Source organism: Ciona intestinalis, unplaced genomic scaffold (genome assembly GCF_000224145.3).
Source record: "Ciona intestinalis unplaced genomic scaffold, KH HT000204.1, whole genome shotgun sequence".
In the NCBI taxonomy this organism is placed as follows: Eukaryota; Metazoa; Chordata; class Ascidiacea; order Phlebobranchia; family Cionidae; genus Ciona; species Ciona intestinalis.
In genome coordinates this window covers 1-16,098 of record NW_004190525.1, presented here as the reverse complement: position 1 = coordinate 16,098, position 16,098 = coordinate 1, and the positions used below count along the sequence as shown (strand labels likewise).

At 36.0% G+C, this 16,098-nt stretch overlaps 3 protein-coding genes and 3 non-coding genes across 6 annotated transcripts; 5 read left to right on the top strand and 1 right to left on the bottom strand.

Annotated features, from left to right (window-relative positions):
* Window positions 1-117: 117 nt before the first annotated feature.
* Window positions 118-232, top strand: LOC113475308. The gene has a single exon (XR_003397055.1). It is a non-coding gene; the product is annotated as a U5 spliceosomal RNA (small nuclear RNA).
* A 26-nt stretch (window positions 233-258) lies between these two features.
* mir5602 (microRNA 5602) lies at window positions 259-320 on the top strand. The gene has a single exon (NR_048942.1). It is a non-coding gene; the product is annotated as a microRNA 5602 (primary transcript).
* Window positions 321-533: 213 nt separating this feature from the next.
* Window positions 534-647, top strand: LOC113475309. The gene has a single exon (XR_003397056.1). It is a non-coding gene; the product is annotated as a U5 spliceosomal RNA (small nuclear RNA).
* A 1,171-nt stretch (window positions 648-1,818) lies between these two features.
* LOC100180869 (solute carrier family 23 member 2-like) lies at window positions 1,819-8,801 on the top strand. Its single transcript, XM_018816459.2, has 13 exons — window positions 1,819-1,961; window positions 2,620-2,742; window positions 3,134-3,300; window positions 3,590-3,773; window positions 4,662-4,843; window positions 5,241-5,364; window positions 5,922-6,058; window positions 6,339-6,506; window positions 6,807-6,927; window positions 7,304-7,476; window positions 7,754-7,935; window positions 8,447-8,564; window positions 8,649-8,801. The coding sequence occupies exons 1-13, from the start codon at window positions 1,896-1,898 to the stop codon at window positions 8,704-8,706; spliced, it is 1,803 nt and encodes a 600-aa protein (XP_018672004.2). The 5' UTR covers window positions 1,819-1,895; the 3' UTR covers window positions 8,707-8,801.
* A 2,638-nt stretch (window positions 8,802-11,439) lies between these two features.
* On the top strand, window positions 11,440-13,995 carry LOC100185593 (acetoacetyl-CoA synthetase-like). Its single transcript, XM_002128995.4, has one exon. The coding sequence runs from the start codon at window positions 11,478-11,480 to the stop codon at window positions 13,506-13,508; it is 2,031 nt and encodes a 676-aa protein (XP_002129031.1). The 5' UTR covers window positions 11,440-11,477; the 3' UTR covers window positions 13,509-13,995.
* Window positions 13,996-14,341: 346 nt separating this feature from the next.
* LOC100183232 (DNA-directed RNA polymerase I subunit RPA49-like) lies at window positions 14,342-15,565 on the bottom strand. Its single transcript, XM_002124414.1, has one exon. It carries the CDS (start codon window positions 15,563-15,565, stop codon window positions 14,342-14,344), a length of 1,224 nt encoding a protein of 407 aa, XP_002124450.1.
* Window positions 15,566-16,098: the final 533 nt, after the last annotated feature.

Sequence of the window (16,098 nt, the reverse complement as noted above, 5' to 3'; positions counted from 1 at the left end):
AGTCTTTATCAATGCGTTAAACGAATACGTTTTGGATTCGTTGATTGTGCGCATGGATTGTACCATAAACTTTAGGTTTTTTTCTAAAGATACCAGATGCCGAATTACGTTTGATTGTTACTCCGGCTTCTCTTCAGCGCATGATTCTTTCGCCTTTTACTAAAGAATTCCGTGGAGGGGAGCATTTCAGTGAGTCTTTGACTATTTTTCCACACTTGACTTTAGTCAAGATTATTTACTGTTAACAAATTGTATACATTTGGTATCGCACAATGGGTAAAACTTCCAACCAACTTCATAACCGCGTGACGATATCAAACTATCATCGTTGATGACCGACCTTTTAAAAGAATATATAATGTAACATGCCAACTCACTCAAGAAAAGCTCTCTTGTTCAAACATTTCTTGTAATTTTGTCTTTATCAATGCCTTCAATGAATACGTATTGGATTCGTTGATTGTGTGCTTGGATTGTACCATGAACTTTAGGTTTTTTTCTAAAGATACCAAATGCCGAATTACGTTTGATTGTTACTCTGGCTTCTCTTCAGCGCATGATTCTTTCGCCTTTTACTAAAGAATTCCGTGGAGGGGAGCATTTCAATAAGTCCTTGACTATTTTTCGGCACCTGACAATAATTAGCAAATCATTTTGAAGCGTAGTTTTTATGTTCGTAAACCAGATGTGGAATTACCAGCCAAAGCAATGCACTTAAGGTAGCATAAGAAAAAAATATATTTTATTGCTCACTTGTAATTCTTCGTATTTGTTTCTCGCTTTTTTTTTAATCGCCCTTTACCTTTGTTTACTTTTTCAGTAAACGGGATGCATGAGTTCGTCACACACTTTTTTGGTACGGTAAACCAAATAAAGGTTGAAGAGCACTTATGTATAGGTAAATGGGAAAGTCATTTTGACGCATATATGAGCATTACAGAAACTTTTATAACCTACTTACTGGTATAAATATATGTGCATCTAAAACCGCAGCAAAGAAGTGGTTTAGACGTGAAACCAGCATACATTATTTTACGCGATACCGCTATAGTTGTATAGTAATCGTGAAAAGTTTAAGAATACGAATTAAGTGCAACGTTTACATTATGTCATTATTCCCTGCATATACCACCGTGTTAACCGCAGGGTCTTGTAGGTAATTATTATTTTGATGCCGATTGTGTGACTTGCCACGACTTGCATGATTGCGCTTCCTATAAGTTTCTTTGCGCTATACTGGATCGCTTTGTTATTTTGTTGAGTGGTCGTTTTTTATACACCTTTTGTGCCAGTTTACGGCTAACGTTTGTGAGATTCATATTGTGTGGTTAGTACAACGTATTATTAAAAAAGTCAGTATGTCAAGTCAGAGCAATGAGCCGTTTAGACAAGGAGTGAGACAGTTTGTTACAGTAGTACAATTTTTTAAACATGCATGGACTTGATTATCAATAATACTTTATGTTTTAGGCTTCTCCTTTTAAAGAGTAATATCTACAAAAATTAGCGAATAGAGATTCTCAGATGTGATAAAAACGAAACAGCTTCTAAAAAAATTAGCCTGAAATAGAAATTGAGTAAAAAATGTTCTTGCCCTAAGCAATCTTGAGCATTATCGCACGGTTGATTTTTTCACTCCAGCGAATCGCGATATTGACACGCGTTATTTCAAAAGCTGTTTCGTTATTTGGAAAAATGGTGGGGTAGGCTACCTTTAAATCACAATTTAAGCATTTTATCAATATACGAATTTTGATATTTCGTTGGCATGCCCCTTCAACTCTATAAGAAGTTGCGCAATCATGTAATCTTGCGCCCTTTTAAACCACTGCAGGTTTCTCAAAGCAATATTACTTTGTTGACTTTGTGTAGAAACTTAAACAAGTGTGCGCAAAATGTCGGAGCTACAAACATTTATAGATCCGGAGTCGGGAAGTTGTAAAAGCAGAGAAGTTGACCAGGTAAGAATTACTTCATGCAAACATATCGATTCTGACTCGAAAATATAACTTACCAGCATGTTCAGTTGCTGGCTTAATATAGTTAGTTTTCAAACCTATAGCTGGATGCTTGAGAAAAATAAAACGACTTATTTTAATAATAAGCCATTTTTACAAATGTTCAAAAAAGTCACCTAAAACTTAGGTGACATGGCCTGTCACGCTCTAGGACCTCAAAGAATTTAATAATATTTCCAGCCATAAATGTTTATAACGAAGGGCCGCTCTCATCCAAACCATAAATGTTAGTAATAAAGGCCGCGCTCGACGTTATTACTGGAACACAATTTCCGACACTCTGCAATTTTATTTTTAAAAAATCGAGGATTTTCTGCTTCGTTATGTCAAAATTTTCAAATTTAAATTTCTCACAAACAAAGATTTTGTACAGTAATTAACGAGGGGAAAGATGGGACACCTTTTCATTTTATTTTGTCGTCCCATTTGGTAGTAAATAAAGAACATTCAAACGTTATGAAACCATATTCGCACTACTCCCGTATATAATTATTTGTTTTAAAACACAATCAGGATACTTGGATGTTATGTGCCAAAGGTGTCCCTTCTTTTTCCATCCTACTATAATAGGAATATTCTAACATGCGTTACGCTTAAATAGCCAGATGATAACACGAACAAGAAAGCAGACACCCCCGCAGATGAAAAGCAATCGTCGTCGGGTTTGTTGTATGGATTGAACGATGTACCTCCATGGTATCTTTGCATAGCCTTTGGTTTACAGGTACATAAAATAATGTGCACAGCAATACAGTGTTGTATAACCCACAGAGTTTTCGTGACACAACATGAGCATAATTTATTGGTATCCAATATCAAACGACAATTTCTCCAACACAGTGGTCCCATATGGATTGTCTAAATTGTCAGCCATAGAATAAAAAAAACAACCCATTGAAGTATTTCTTACAAAGCTACATGCGTTGTAACTCGCAAGCGGGCCCAAGGTGTATGAAACAGAACACCTGTGTTATATAATGACTGCTGTTGCTCCGCCAGGCACGCGAAGATAAGTCAGACCTTATTGTTTTTTTACACAAACGAAAGGATTTTAAGGCAGTTTAAATATTTTACTCCAATTAAAGTTACACATTTATAACATCTGTGCCACCCAGCACTATCTGGTCGCTATCGGATCCTTAATTGGAATTCCAATGATGTTGGCTTCCAAGTTATGCATCCCAGATGATGGAGAGGGGGACCTAGGACGAGCCAACTTGATCAGCGCAACGTTTGTCGTGTCAGGGGCTTGCACGTTGATTCAAACCACAATAGGAAACAGGTAACGTCAATTTTTATTTATATAAAGCACACGTATGTTCCGTTATATTTTTTGCTAGAAGAGTGCGAGTCTCCGATGATTATCTGGCAGTTGGTAAGGTCAACTGTCTATTTTCGTGTGGTGGCGCACGAACAGGCCTAAACACGTGTGTTCTGTTTTACATCCCCCATACGCTCACAGTGGGTTAGAGGCACCCATCTATACATTGTGCCACGGCGCCGGGAATTTAAATCGAAGAGAACAGATCATGACAACGATCTTTACCATGCACGTTTATCAACTATCGCAGACTTCCAATCATGCAAGGAATCTCAATCGCGTTTCTTCCGCCAACTCTTGTGATCTTGTCACTTCCGCATAACCAATGCCCTCCAGCGCTACCTGACGGCTACATGAATACAAATGTGACTCTGTACAACGACAGCGGTCTCATCATCGACGGGCAAGAAGTTTGGCATCGCAGAATAAGAGAGGTTAGAATGTATATTAGGTTGGGGTAAGATGGGACATGTTTCATTCCCTTTTCGGTCCAATTTGGCAATAAACAAAGAAAATTTACCGAATTATATATTTATAAACTTGCGAACCATAAAGGCCATTGTTATTTGTTTAAATTAAAACGTGATCAGAAAAAAAGAGCATTGTTAATTTTTTTAAAACATTATCAGAAAATATGGGTTTTAGGTAATAACGGCATCCCATCATCTTACCCTACAATACTTATGATTTTAAGGACACTCGTACTGATTTTTTTGTTGAGGTAAAAGTTGTAATCTGTCAGTTAGTTTAGGTTCGATTGTGTTTCTTCTTCTTATTACTAGTCCTGTTATTTCGCGTTCCTTATCCCCATTTTATTTACGCACGACTTGTTTTCTGTACTTGTTCAACGTTTCCGTGTGTTCTTTGCCGCTAGCCTGATTGCTGTGTGTTACTTGCTGCGCACTGCGCGCTTTCCTCCTAGTTTTGGATATATCGGGCAGTTCTCGTTGTACTGTATTGGCTGAAGGTTGTTGATTGTGAGCGAACTGTGGCATTGCGTCGTTATCAAGCAGTTGTTGTTTATGTTGTTAAACGGTTAAGGGTATCTTCAAATGTAACTTTTTATACTGCTTTATTAAATTTCATGTTTTTTTCTATATAGTTGAGTCGTATTTAGTGCAGCTTATAGCGGACTTCAAGAGTAAGGCCCCGCAATTGGCTGTTACAGCAGCGTTGCTGACCAAACCACCGTTATAAGCGTATAACAGTAAAAAAACATAGGATTAACATTACCACTTTACCTGCACGGTGCTCGACTTTGCCAGGTTTATAACTTGATTAACTGAATAAGTCTTGAAAATATATTTTGTTTTCACAATTAGGTTCAAGGAGCTATCGTAATTGGTGCGTTTTTTGAATTTCTTCTCGGGGCCACAGGGGCAGTTGGGTTTCTTATGAGATTTATTGGTCCTTTGACGATCGTTCCTACTGTTACATTGATTGGGTTGGACCTGTTTACAACTGCGGCGCGTTGTGCAGAAGTTCAATGGGGAGTCGCTTTTTTGTAAGTTTAAACTAACTATTTTTACGCACACTTTTCTGCTAATCACATCTTTATTCGATTTATTTAAATACAGCTTAATATGAATTAACTTATGCTGCAAAGTGAGTTTAGCAGCCACGCTACTATCTAGAACTTTTATTTAGGTATAGTTTTTACCTGCACCGTGTGTATAACGACTGTCGTTTTGTTGCTAATTCGTCCCTTCTCTTTTTTTGTTGTATTAATTAACCTGATGGTCGCTACTTTACCCAAATAGAATTATGTTATAAAATGTACTCAAAATAATGAAAAACGAGCAGTTATTCCTATGCTGCTATGTGTCAAGTCTTTGTCGTTTCAGCTGCCTACATACATTTAATGCTACGTATTTTATACATATAGTGTTATATTTCTTCAGCACTATTACGGTGTTGACTCTATGCTCTCAGTATTTGAAAAAAGTTGAAGTTCCTTTCCCGAAGTTTAGTTTTCGACGTCGAAAATGGTACATGGAAAAAAGTGGCATTTTTAGAATGTTTCCTGTAAGTTTTTCGTGTGAAAAATCTAGCTTCATCTACGCGCATGCTTAAAATAACAGTAGTGTAGCATGGTGGGGGGAAATGGGACACCTTCTAACTCTATTTTCTCGTCCCATTTAGAAAAACATAGAGCATTTAAAGAATTATAAAACTACACCCTCACGATTCCCACATACCGTTGTTAATTGTTTAAAACACGATCAGGATATTTGGGTATTATGCGCTAAAAGTGTCTCATCTTCCCCCACCCTACTATTTTGGGTATTATGCGCTAAAGGTGTCCCATCTTCCCCCATCTACTATATGCATATTGTATATGATTAGCCTGCACCAACACTCTATGTCATGCGTATAACAAGTAATTTTGTAACTCAATCCCAGTGATCATCAGGCGAATGATTACTCCGCCATGTCTTGTAATAGAAACACCCATGTTATAACTCGAAAGACCGCATAGGGTGTTGCACACCATGCGTATAAAAGGGGAAAACCATTTCATAGCTGAACAGTGAGCAGGGGGTATTTTAATAAGTATACGTCTTATGTTTTTTCTCATCCAGGTTTTGATTGCCTTGTTATCAGCGTGGTTACTTTGCTTCATACTGACCGTCACCGATGTATTTCCCAACGACCCATCCAAACCGTACTACAAAGCACGAACAGATTTACGAGCAAATGTTATATATAATAGCCCATGGTAAGCATCTATGTTAGTATTGGTGTTTTTGTTGTTTACCTGTTTAAAAGAATGATAAAACCATATCCAAGCGGCACCCATAAACCATTATTATTTTTTTAAAACACCATCAGGATATTTTGATACTGTGGGCTAACGGTGCCATTTTACCCTACTATGTACAATAAAATAAACTCACAATAAGTTGAAATCAATAAACAAACCTAACTGTAATAGAAAAAAAAGTTTACATAAAGATGAAGAGATTTTCGTTCTAACACTGATCACTTAACCGTTTTAGGTTTCGCTTTCCCTACCCGGGGCAGTGGGGTTTACCTATTGTGACAATTGGAGGTGTCATTGGGATGTTAGCTGCGATAATATCCAGCACTATTGAATCTATTGGTGATTACCACGCGTGTGCTCGCTTAGCTGATGTACCACCACCCCCAAGTCATGCCTTGAACAGGTTAGGCAAAAGTGTATTTTATTCTCCCGACGTATATTGTGTTCGACGCCCAGTATGGGCTACCATTGTCGTGTATGTGTATAAAGGACTCTTAAACCGTTATTGCTCTACTCCAGTAGTCACTATACTGTTCTGTAGTTTTTAATCTAAACGAAAAAATCAACAAACTAAATCTTCGCAGTTGTATATACGTGGTAAACTTGCAAGCGGTCTCCAGGCTTATGGAACGAAACACTCCTGTTATAACGACTGTCGTTGCACCGTCACACGAGAATAAAAATTATATTTAATTATTTTCAGAGGAATAATGATGGAAGGAATTGGAGTTATGCTAGCAGGTCTTCTCGGAACCGGATCCGGGACAACCTCTTTCAGTCAAAATGTTGCGGCAATTGGGATAACTCGTGTAGGAAGCAGAAGAGTAAGTTTACGCAGCTAACTGGCTGGCATTCTCATGTATACTACCTTTTTATATATGAATGGATGTGATTTATTTTTCCTTGCATTGGAATAACGTCCGATACTTTCTTGATTGCTAACCTGTATAAACCGTTAGCCGATGACCAAATCCTTACACACGCCTTATATAAACAAGCAAATAAAAGTAAGTTTATCTTTGTGTGGCGGGTAATGGCATTCGTTTAATCACGGCGGGTGTTTTGTTTCATACACCTGGTGCACGCTTACATTTCAGCACGTATGTAACCCATAAGAGACCACTGGGTTCGAGCAATTTCATTCATTCGGTGATCCATAATCTATATCGTTTGCTCCATATGACTATACTTATAATTTAGGTCCTTCAAACGGCTGGCATCATGTTCATGTTTCTTGGATACTTCAGCAAGTTCGGAAGTATATTCGTCACTTTACCTGATCCTGTTATTGGAGGCATGTTCTTCGCCATGTTTGGAATGATATCCGCTGTTGGGTTGTCTAATCTGAAATACGTTGACCTCGACTCGAACAGGTGAGCAATTCAACTAGGTTAAAAACGAATGAAGAGATTATTGTAAGTTGCTTTATTCTCGTGTACATCGGGAAAAGTCGCAGGTATAACAGAAAGTTCGGTAGCTGCAACAATATGCAATCAGAACTACAATTCTCGTGTCCAATTCCATTGTAAATAACGTAATAGTTTCATACACATCAACTGTATTTAGAGGAACAATTTTAGCAGTCTTTATATTGAAACCCTTATTAGATGTTTGTAATAGAGGTTTGTAACATATTAAAACCGTACGTAGAAACATCTTTGTCATTGGAGTCTCTCTATTCATGGGATTGGCTATAGCGAATTGGACGAAAGCAAATTCTTCCGCAATAAAAACTGGAGTCACCGAAATTGATCAGATATTTACAATCATACTGTCATCTGCTATGTTGGTAGGAGGGGTGGTTGGGTTTTTCCTGGACAACACTTTGCCTGGTAAAATATTATGAATTTTATTCATCTCTTTAAATACGGAAACTAGATTAATTATAAAACAACGAAGAAAATAGAATTGGTAGCAAAAAAAGCATGTTATAAAATATCACGACGGGTAAAAACATGAAAAAAAAGTTTAAAACAAGCGTGGCTGCTAAACTGTAGAATAGAGAGACACAATACAATATAAATTAACTCATAGTTGCATTTAATTAAAAAAAACATCCAGACATTTATATTCCTATTCCTGCATGGTTTAAGTTCCTAGTTTACTGTTGTATAGTAGGGTGGAGAAGACGGGCACCTTTGGCACTTAATATCTAAATATCCTGATGTTATTTAAACAGTTAACAACGGTATGTGAAAGTCGTGAGAATTGTGTACGATGCTTTAAAATGTTCTTTGTCCACTGCCAAATGGGTCGGGAAAATATAATGAAAATGTGTCCCATCTTCCCCCACCCTACTATAAAAACTGATTCCTAATTATGACAGTCTCTACACTTATAAAGGTACTGAATCCGAGCGTGGATTGAAAGCCTATAATGTCAAAGAGAATGAACATGGGTCGAGCTACCAATCGAAAATAGATGAAAGTTACAATCTTCCTTTCCCGACGACGTGCTGCAGGTTTGTGAAGTGAAATTGTGCCTTTGCCTAAAGTAATCGTGGGGTACAGAATCTGTAGTATTTTCCCAAATTCATTTTTTACAGATTTGCCCGCTACTTTCCATTTATGCCTAACTACAAGAGCAATACAGAAAAATCTTAATTGAAACATGGAAATGAGAAGACAAGTTTATAAATAGCATTGGTTCCAATGACCGGGTAGACTAATTCTCTGCTAAAATAAACAACCAAACGCCTGATCCCCCAGTCTTCCTAAACTTTTATCACTAATTCAACCTGTAGGCTATTGTTGGTGGGGAAAGATGAGACAACTTTCATTCTGTTTTCTCATCCTATATGGTAGTAAACAATAAGTATCATTCAACAAATTATAAAACCATATCCTCACGACTCCCATAGACCGTTGGTAATTGTTTAAAACACCATCAGGATGCTTCAATATTATGTGCCAAAGGTGTCTTCGTCTTACCCCACCTTACCATATACATTTTATGTAATTTACAGTAATCCATTAAACAATGCGTTAAAAAAAAACAAAAAAAAGAAAAGATTTATGGTTTCTAGTTGCATGAAGGGCAGTTAATGTGAAAGTGATAATAATGACTTGGCAATAGAAGATCGAGGTCCAATAATATATATTAAGATGGTTCAGAGAAAATTATTAGAGAGGCCTCAAAGTTTTGCCAATGTTGAAAGAGTCTCGATTTTTTTGCAACACATATAGTAGGGTGGGGGAAGATGGGACACTTTGTCAGACAAGACTTTTTTTAATTTTCTTTTTACGGACCCCCATTTAATGATAATCAGGAAAATGAGGTTACAGAATTATTCGACAGTATTATCACGACTCTATAAAACGCCCGTCAAAGCCGATTACTTTTTTTAAATATTAAAAAAAATATGTAAAATAGAAATAGTATAATTTGAACAGGTAAAAAAATGCGAAATAGTAAGGTGCTATTTTTTAATGCTCGCTAAATCATAGCAAAGCCAATGATTTTTTTTAGTTTGCGTGTGCGAACGAATAACCTAGTTTCATAGCTTCATAAAAGCATGAAGAAAATGGGCAGGGGTCAATATGACTTTAATTTGAGATAAAAACAACAACAAAAATATCGGTTTAACGTTATATATATGGAGTTTACATGGCAAAGAAACTAACACAGCCTGTTAAACTCGGTAGGTTAACTACAAGTTGCAGAATACTGCTAATGTAAATATATTTCAATTTAGAGTCCCATCTTCCCCCACATTGTAATTTTGTATGTTTTCATTGCCAAACTTTGAAAGATTTGCTTTTAATTTAGTAATTTATACCTCAGGGGGTTTTCAACTATAAGAAAATGATATAATAAAAAGATAATACAATTTTAAAAATATATTCGAAATTTGATCATTTGCACTTGGTATTAATTTATAAGAAGTGGCTTGTGCCAAAAACAGAGTAGTAATACCCAATTTGTAGCAAAAATAAAAACTCTATCAATAGTTATTAACAATTTTCTGTTATTACAAGTTTATATACATTTTTGGATACAATATTTATCCATTGATGTTCGAACATTACCCATTGTCGTTCAAACAATACCAATTGTTATGCAATGTTAAAAACTATAGCAGTAGGGCAAGAAAAATAATGTTTAGGCTTAATTTTTAAAGCGTATAGTATTATTTTGTGGTATTTACGTATTTTTTATTTATAAATACACTTAATAATCAAAATTAACAATGATGTTAAACTGTCCCATCTTATCCTGTGTGTTTTCAAATTTGTAAAATTTCACCTGCTGTGCGGATCGCTAAATAACTCCTCGTGTGTTTTATTATATTTTATTAAATTGGTGCCAATTAATAAAGGAATGATAGTACTAATTCGTGGTATTACCCAAAAACCGTCATCTATTTTGATTTTGGAAATATTTGGCAATATGTGCTTAAGTGTCCCATCTTCCCCTATTGTACTATAAATTTACAGCAGTTAATTTGCACTTAAAAAGTTAATATACAATAAGAAACTATAAAAAGATTAGACCTTTGTGGCGAGAGTGACGTAATGGTTTGTAGCAAGTTAGGTGTATAAGTAAGTGAAACTATGCAAGGGGCCAAATTAATGGAGTTTAGATAAACTCAGGGAAAACAAAACATCACGTCGTGCCATCGGCTGTTTACGAGAGAGGGATACTAAGCGTGCACTTTATAAAAAGAACTTTTTGAACCAAAGCTACCTCTGTTAAATAACTAAAATATCACAGTATACTTAATCCTTTGGTAACAGAGATCAAATACCCACGTTTTTAAAATTTCTGGTGTCCAAACTTGTTTTTGCGCCCGAGTTTTCCTTCAATTTACCGAAAAATACGTACTTTCCCTACATCTATTGTGTTTTGGACACATAATCTTTGCTCTTGAGTTTTCTGCGGTTTTGATTTGATCTGCAGTAAGAGACACAGTAGAAAATCATTGTTATAAAACAAAAAGAGGTGATGTGAGGTAACAATAAACTTACGAATTTGGCAACTTTTTATTATCTTTATAGTAATACCATGCCCTTTCATTAAAGCTAAGCACTCTTGTTACACGACCGTTTCCACAGCAGGAAGTGACAATCGTGAGTCGTCTTGTGTCGGTCGTGTACGTAATAAACAACAAATATACGATTTCCTACAGTCTACCAAACATACATAAACAAGAGGAAAATTATTTATGTACATTAGTTTGTGGTTTGTTTGTATATACATGTTTATGTAAGAGTGTTAATTTCTATGAAGAAACAATGGAATAGGATATGTATTTACATTTATGGCGATTTTTTATATATTGCCTTGGTATGTAATCATATATTCATTCTTTCATACAATAAAATTAACTGTTTTATGAAGGTATTTGTCTATAATCTAGCAATAAACGTATAATATGGGGCCAATTAAACAAGATAGTGAAAAGGCATTAAATAGAGTAATGTGGACCCCAGACTTCAGTGTAAAGGACAACAATATGATCAACTTTATGCAAAGAATAAACAAGAAGTACAATTTAGCACTGCAAAGTTACGACCAATTGTGGGAATGGTCAACCAAAAATTATGCAGAGTTCTGGGGGGAGGTGTGGGATATTATGGAAATAGTACATTCTACTGGGTATGTTAAAGTTGTGGATGTGACAAAAAAGATTACTGACAACCCAGAATGGTTCTCTGGTGCAAGAATAAATTATGCTGAGAATATGTTACGATATGATGATGATAAAGTGGCAATACTATCTGCTGGTGAAGGAAGAAATATTGAAAGTTTATCATACAAAGAGTTGCGCATTAAAGTTGCACTGTATTCATCAGCACTGCGTAAACTAGGGATTGAGAGCGGAGATAGAGTAGTGGGGTACATACCTAACTGCACTGACGCCGTGGTAATTATGCTGGCAGCTGCAAGTATTGGCGCAATATGGAGTAGTACATCACCTGATTTTGGAGTTTCTGGAGTTTTAGATCGGTTTCAGCAAATCAAACCAAAAATTATATTTTCAGTGGATGCAGTTCGATATAACAATAAAATTCATACGCATTTGGATAAACTGCGACAAGTGGTTAATGGTCTAGCAGATCTACAGTCTGTAGTTGTGATTCCTTTTGTTAATAACATGGAAAGTGTTAACATAGATGACATACCAAAAAGTATGATGCTATCCTCTTTTCTTCAGACTGGGTCAACAACTGATAGGTTGCAGTTTGAGCAACTTCCATTTAACCACCCACTGTTTATTATGTACTCATCTGGCACCACAGGACCTCCAAAATGTATGGTTCATTCAGCAGGAGGGACTTTAATCCAACACATGAAGGAACACATATTACATGGTAACATGATGCGATCAGATAAAATATTGTATTACACCACCACAGGATGGATGATGTGGAATTGGCTGGTTGGTGCTTTATCATCCGGTGCAACCATTGTTCTCTATGATGGTTCACCATTTCAACCAAAAGCTAATGTCATGTTTGACTTAATAGATAGTTTGAAAATAACCATTTTAGGAACCAGCGCAAAGTGTTTAGATGTGATGGAAAAGTACAAGCTGGAGCCAATTAAAACTCATAATTTAAGTACCTTGCACACTGTTCTCTCCACAGGTTCACCCTTAGCTGGCCACCAATATGATTATGTTTACAATAATATCAAGGCCGATGTTTTATTAGGCTCAATAACTGGAGGAACAGATATTATTTCATGTTTTATCGGACAAAACTGGACAGTGCCTGTTCATAGGGGTGAATTACAGTCAGCTAATCTTGGTATGAGCGTTGCTTGCTTTCTAGAAGATGAAGAGGGTAATGCGATTCAGGTTTATGATAAACCAGCAGAGCTAGTGTGCACTGTTCCATTCCCGTGCATGCCTACTTGCTTTTGGAATGATGATTCAGGAGAATTGTATAGAAATGCATACTTCAGTAAATTACCTGGTGTGTGGTGTCATGGTGATTATTGTATGCAGAACTCACAAACCAATGGCTTTGTTATGCTAGGCAGAAGTGATGCCACACTAAATCCTAACGGAGTTAGATTTGGAACTTCTGAGTTATACTCCGTAATTGAATCTCGGTTTAAAGAAGAAATAAATGATTCTGTTGCAGCTGCTTACCGCAAATACACAAAAGACAGCACAAGTTACACAGAGAATGTCATCTTGTTTTTAAAGATGGCAGATGGTTTTTCACTTGATATGAAGTTGGAAAATGAAATACGCCAGCAAATTCGTGCCCAATTAACCCCACGCCATGTCCCAGCTATTCTAATGCAAGTACAAGATATCCCATACACAATCAGTGGAAAGAAAGTAGAAATGGCTGTCACACAAATTCTAGCGGGTATGGATGTCAAACATAAAGGAGCTTTCAAAAATCCAGAAGCTTTGGAGTTATATAAGAACATAGTAATACCCAGCTAACTTTTTACATGTTTAATTTCAAGTTTAACTTTTATTTTAGTAGACCTAGTCGGTTGCTGAACGTATTATACACATTGCTTCATTATCATTATAAAGAGGAAGTAATAACAAATACAAATATAATGTCACAACAGTAGAGTAATTAATCCAAGCACTAACACATGTAAACAGGGTTGTTTGCACAAATCCAAAGTAAACAACTGTAGCTTTTATGATTAGCCATTATACACAACTGCATATTATTTTCGTAGTTTGATTTTTGAAGATATTACTTTAGTTCTAATTGTTGTAAAGACCAAAATGTCACAGATTTCAAATATAATTTTTAGCTGTGTTTCTATTTTATGCAATTAATTTTTAATCTGTTCTAGAAGTTCGAGTTCATTTTTTGTGTTAGCAACTGTGTGAATTTTATAACGAAGCATTATATTTATACGTTTCACTATTATGGCATAGTCTTAGGACTACTTAAAAATGCTTAAGAGCTACTGCTTGTTTTGTATCTTAAATTATTGTTTATTTATTTACAGAAAACTCAGTAAGATAGAACCTTGTTTATTTGGATGTTAAAAATCTGGTGTTTGATTCGAAGACAATGAAAAAACAATTAATAATGATTTACAATTTGGCCTTCCAAGACAGTTCCAAAAAGAGAACATACATTTTACTTTTACATTGAATGAAAGTTATGAAACAAGTTAATTTAAACGTAATATTCTATTCTATAATAACATAAGATATACTGAAATGCAGTATGACTGACCTCTTAACGTATATATTAAACAAAAACAATGGCAGTTAATAGTAAAATAAGGATTCTGTTTCCCCATGTGCTAATGGCCTTGTCCTCTGCCCTTAAAAGCAGTATTTGGAAACTGTAAAGGCAATTTCAGGATAACACTTGTACGTTTAAAGCCATTCTTAGATAACAAGTTTACATTTCCACCTAGTGCTCGAACATGGGTTGATAATTTTTTTTGTGAAATTGAAAAAGCCTCCTTAATCATGTCCCCATCAGTGCTAAAGGAATCCATATGCCAGGCCAGCACAATAGCATAAGCCAACACCTTATCTTTCATTCGGGTAGGCATTTTTCGATTTCTGTTACAACCATCCAAAAAGAATTCAGAGAGTACCCAGTCTCGAACTGGTTCAGCTAGATCAGTAAATACTGTCTTTGCACGATATTCACTTGATTTTACTTTATACAATCTGATGAGACACACCATGAGTTGTAAGCAGCAAGCATACTCAGTGTGAATTTGAGAGTTTTGCACGATTGCAAGTGCAGGATTCTTCGCATGTTCAACAATAAATCGAGATCCCAACCCTTCCCCTTGATTTTTCCATTCTGTAATTTCTGCTCCCGTTGGGTGAATAAATTTTTGAGCTTCCTCAATCAAGCAGCGACTTACATGATCAGGGAAGATATTTGTTAACGGGTAAACATCTTCTACGGTCTCTGCAGTTTTACAACATGGAATTATCATTGTGTCCAAAGCACCTTCTTCATCTAAAAGTAAAGAGGTGTCCGCATTTTCCATGATTGCTTCAACCGCAGTTTGAACAGCATCTGTGCTGTCTTTTACTTTGTTCCTTAATCTCGTTACCATCGCACGTTTTCTTCTGTGGCTTCCAAACACTTCAGTCAGGTCATCTTGCCTCTCGATAAAGCTACGTTCATCTTGCTCGAGCTGTTTTTCTGTCTTCTCTCTTTCTTCATCAATATCGATGTCCTCACTTCCAATAATGGGTCTCAATTTAAAATACTCAGTTTCAAAAATCTTACCCACTTGTTTTTTTTCGTCAACTTCCATAAGAACATATCTTGATGCAGTTGGATTGGCATGCCTATCTTCATAATTGTCTCCAACATATTTTAAATGTGATCCTTGCACAACGAGCACTTTGTTGTTTTTGAATTTTGGGTTCTGCAAACGTTTATCCGCATATAGAGAGCATTGAAACTCTGAATCAGGTTTGGGTGTGCCATTGCTGAACTCTACAAGAGTTTTTGTACTAGATTTATTATCATATTTCAGTATAATTTCACTCATTCTGTCTGGGGGAACAAACTTAATAAGTTTTTTTAAAAGAAACACATTTGTGGAGCTTTTTTTTAATATTGCATAAATATTTTATATTTTCAATTATGCATAAGTATTAATATAGCAAAGGCAATATGCAGCTAAGGGTTGTGTCTTGTGTGTTATAATGACTACACTGGCACTGATGCAAACTTTACAGTATAATACAATGACTGGTTTGTAATTGCTGTGTCAATATGGGTTGTAGTAAACTCAAATTAAAACAATTCGTAAACATTTTAAAACAACGCGTTCAATTTCTTCAAATGTAAGTTGAATTTTCTACCAAACTCGTAGAAAACACGTGCGTCGCACTGCACTCTACTTTATGGAAAGCACCGTCATAGTTTGGTCACGTGTCTAAACGCTGACTAACGGTAGGTTACTAAGAGTCATCACTTTTCGCCAGCGATCGGCGTGAATGTTGTGCAGTACAATATTTAGGAAAATATTAAGAATAAACTGCCGTTCTTACATTGTAACCACAACTTACAACATGGCCC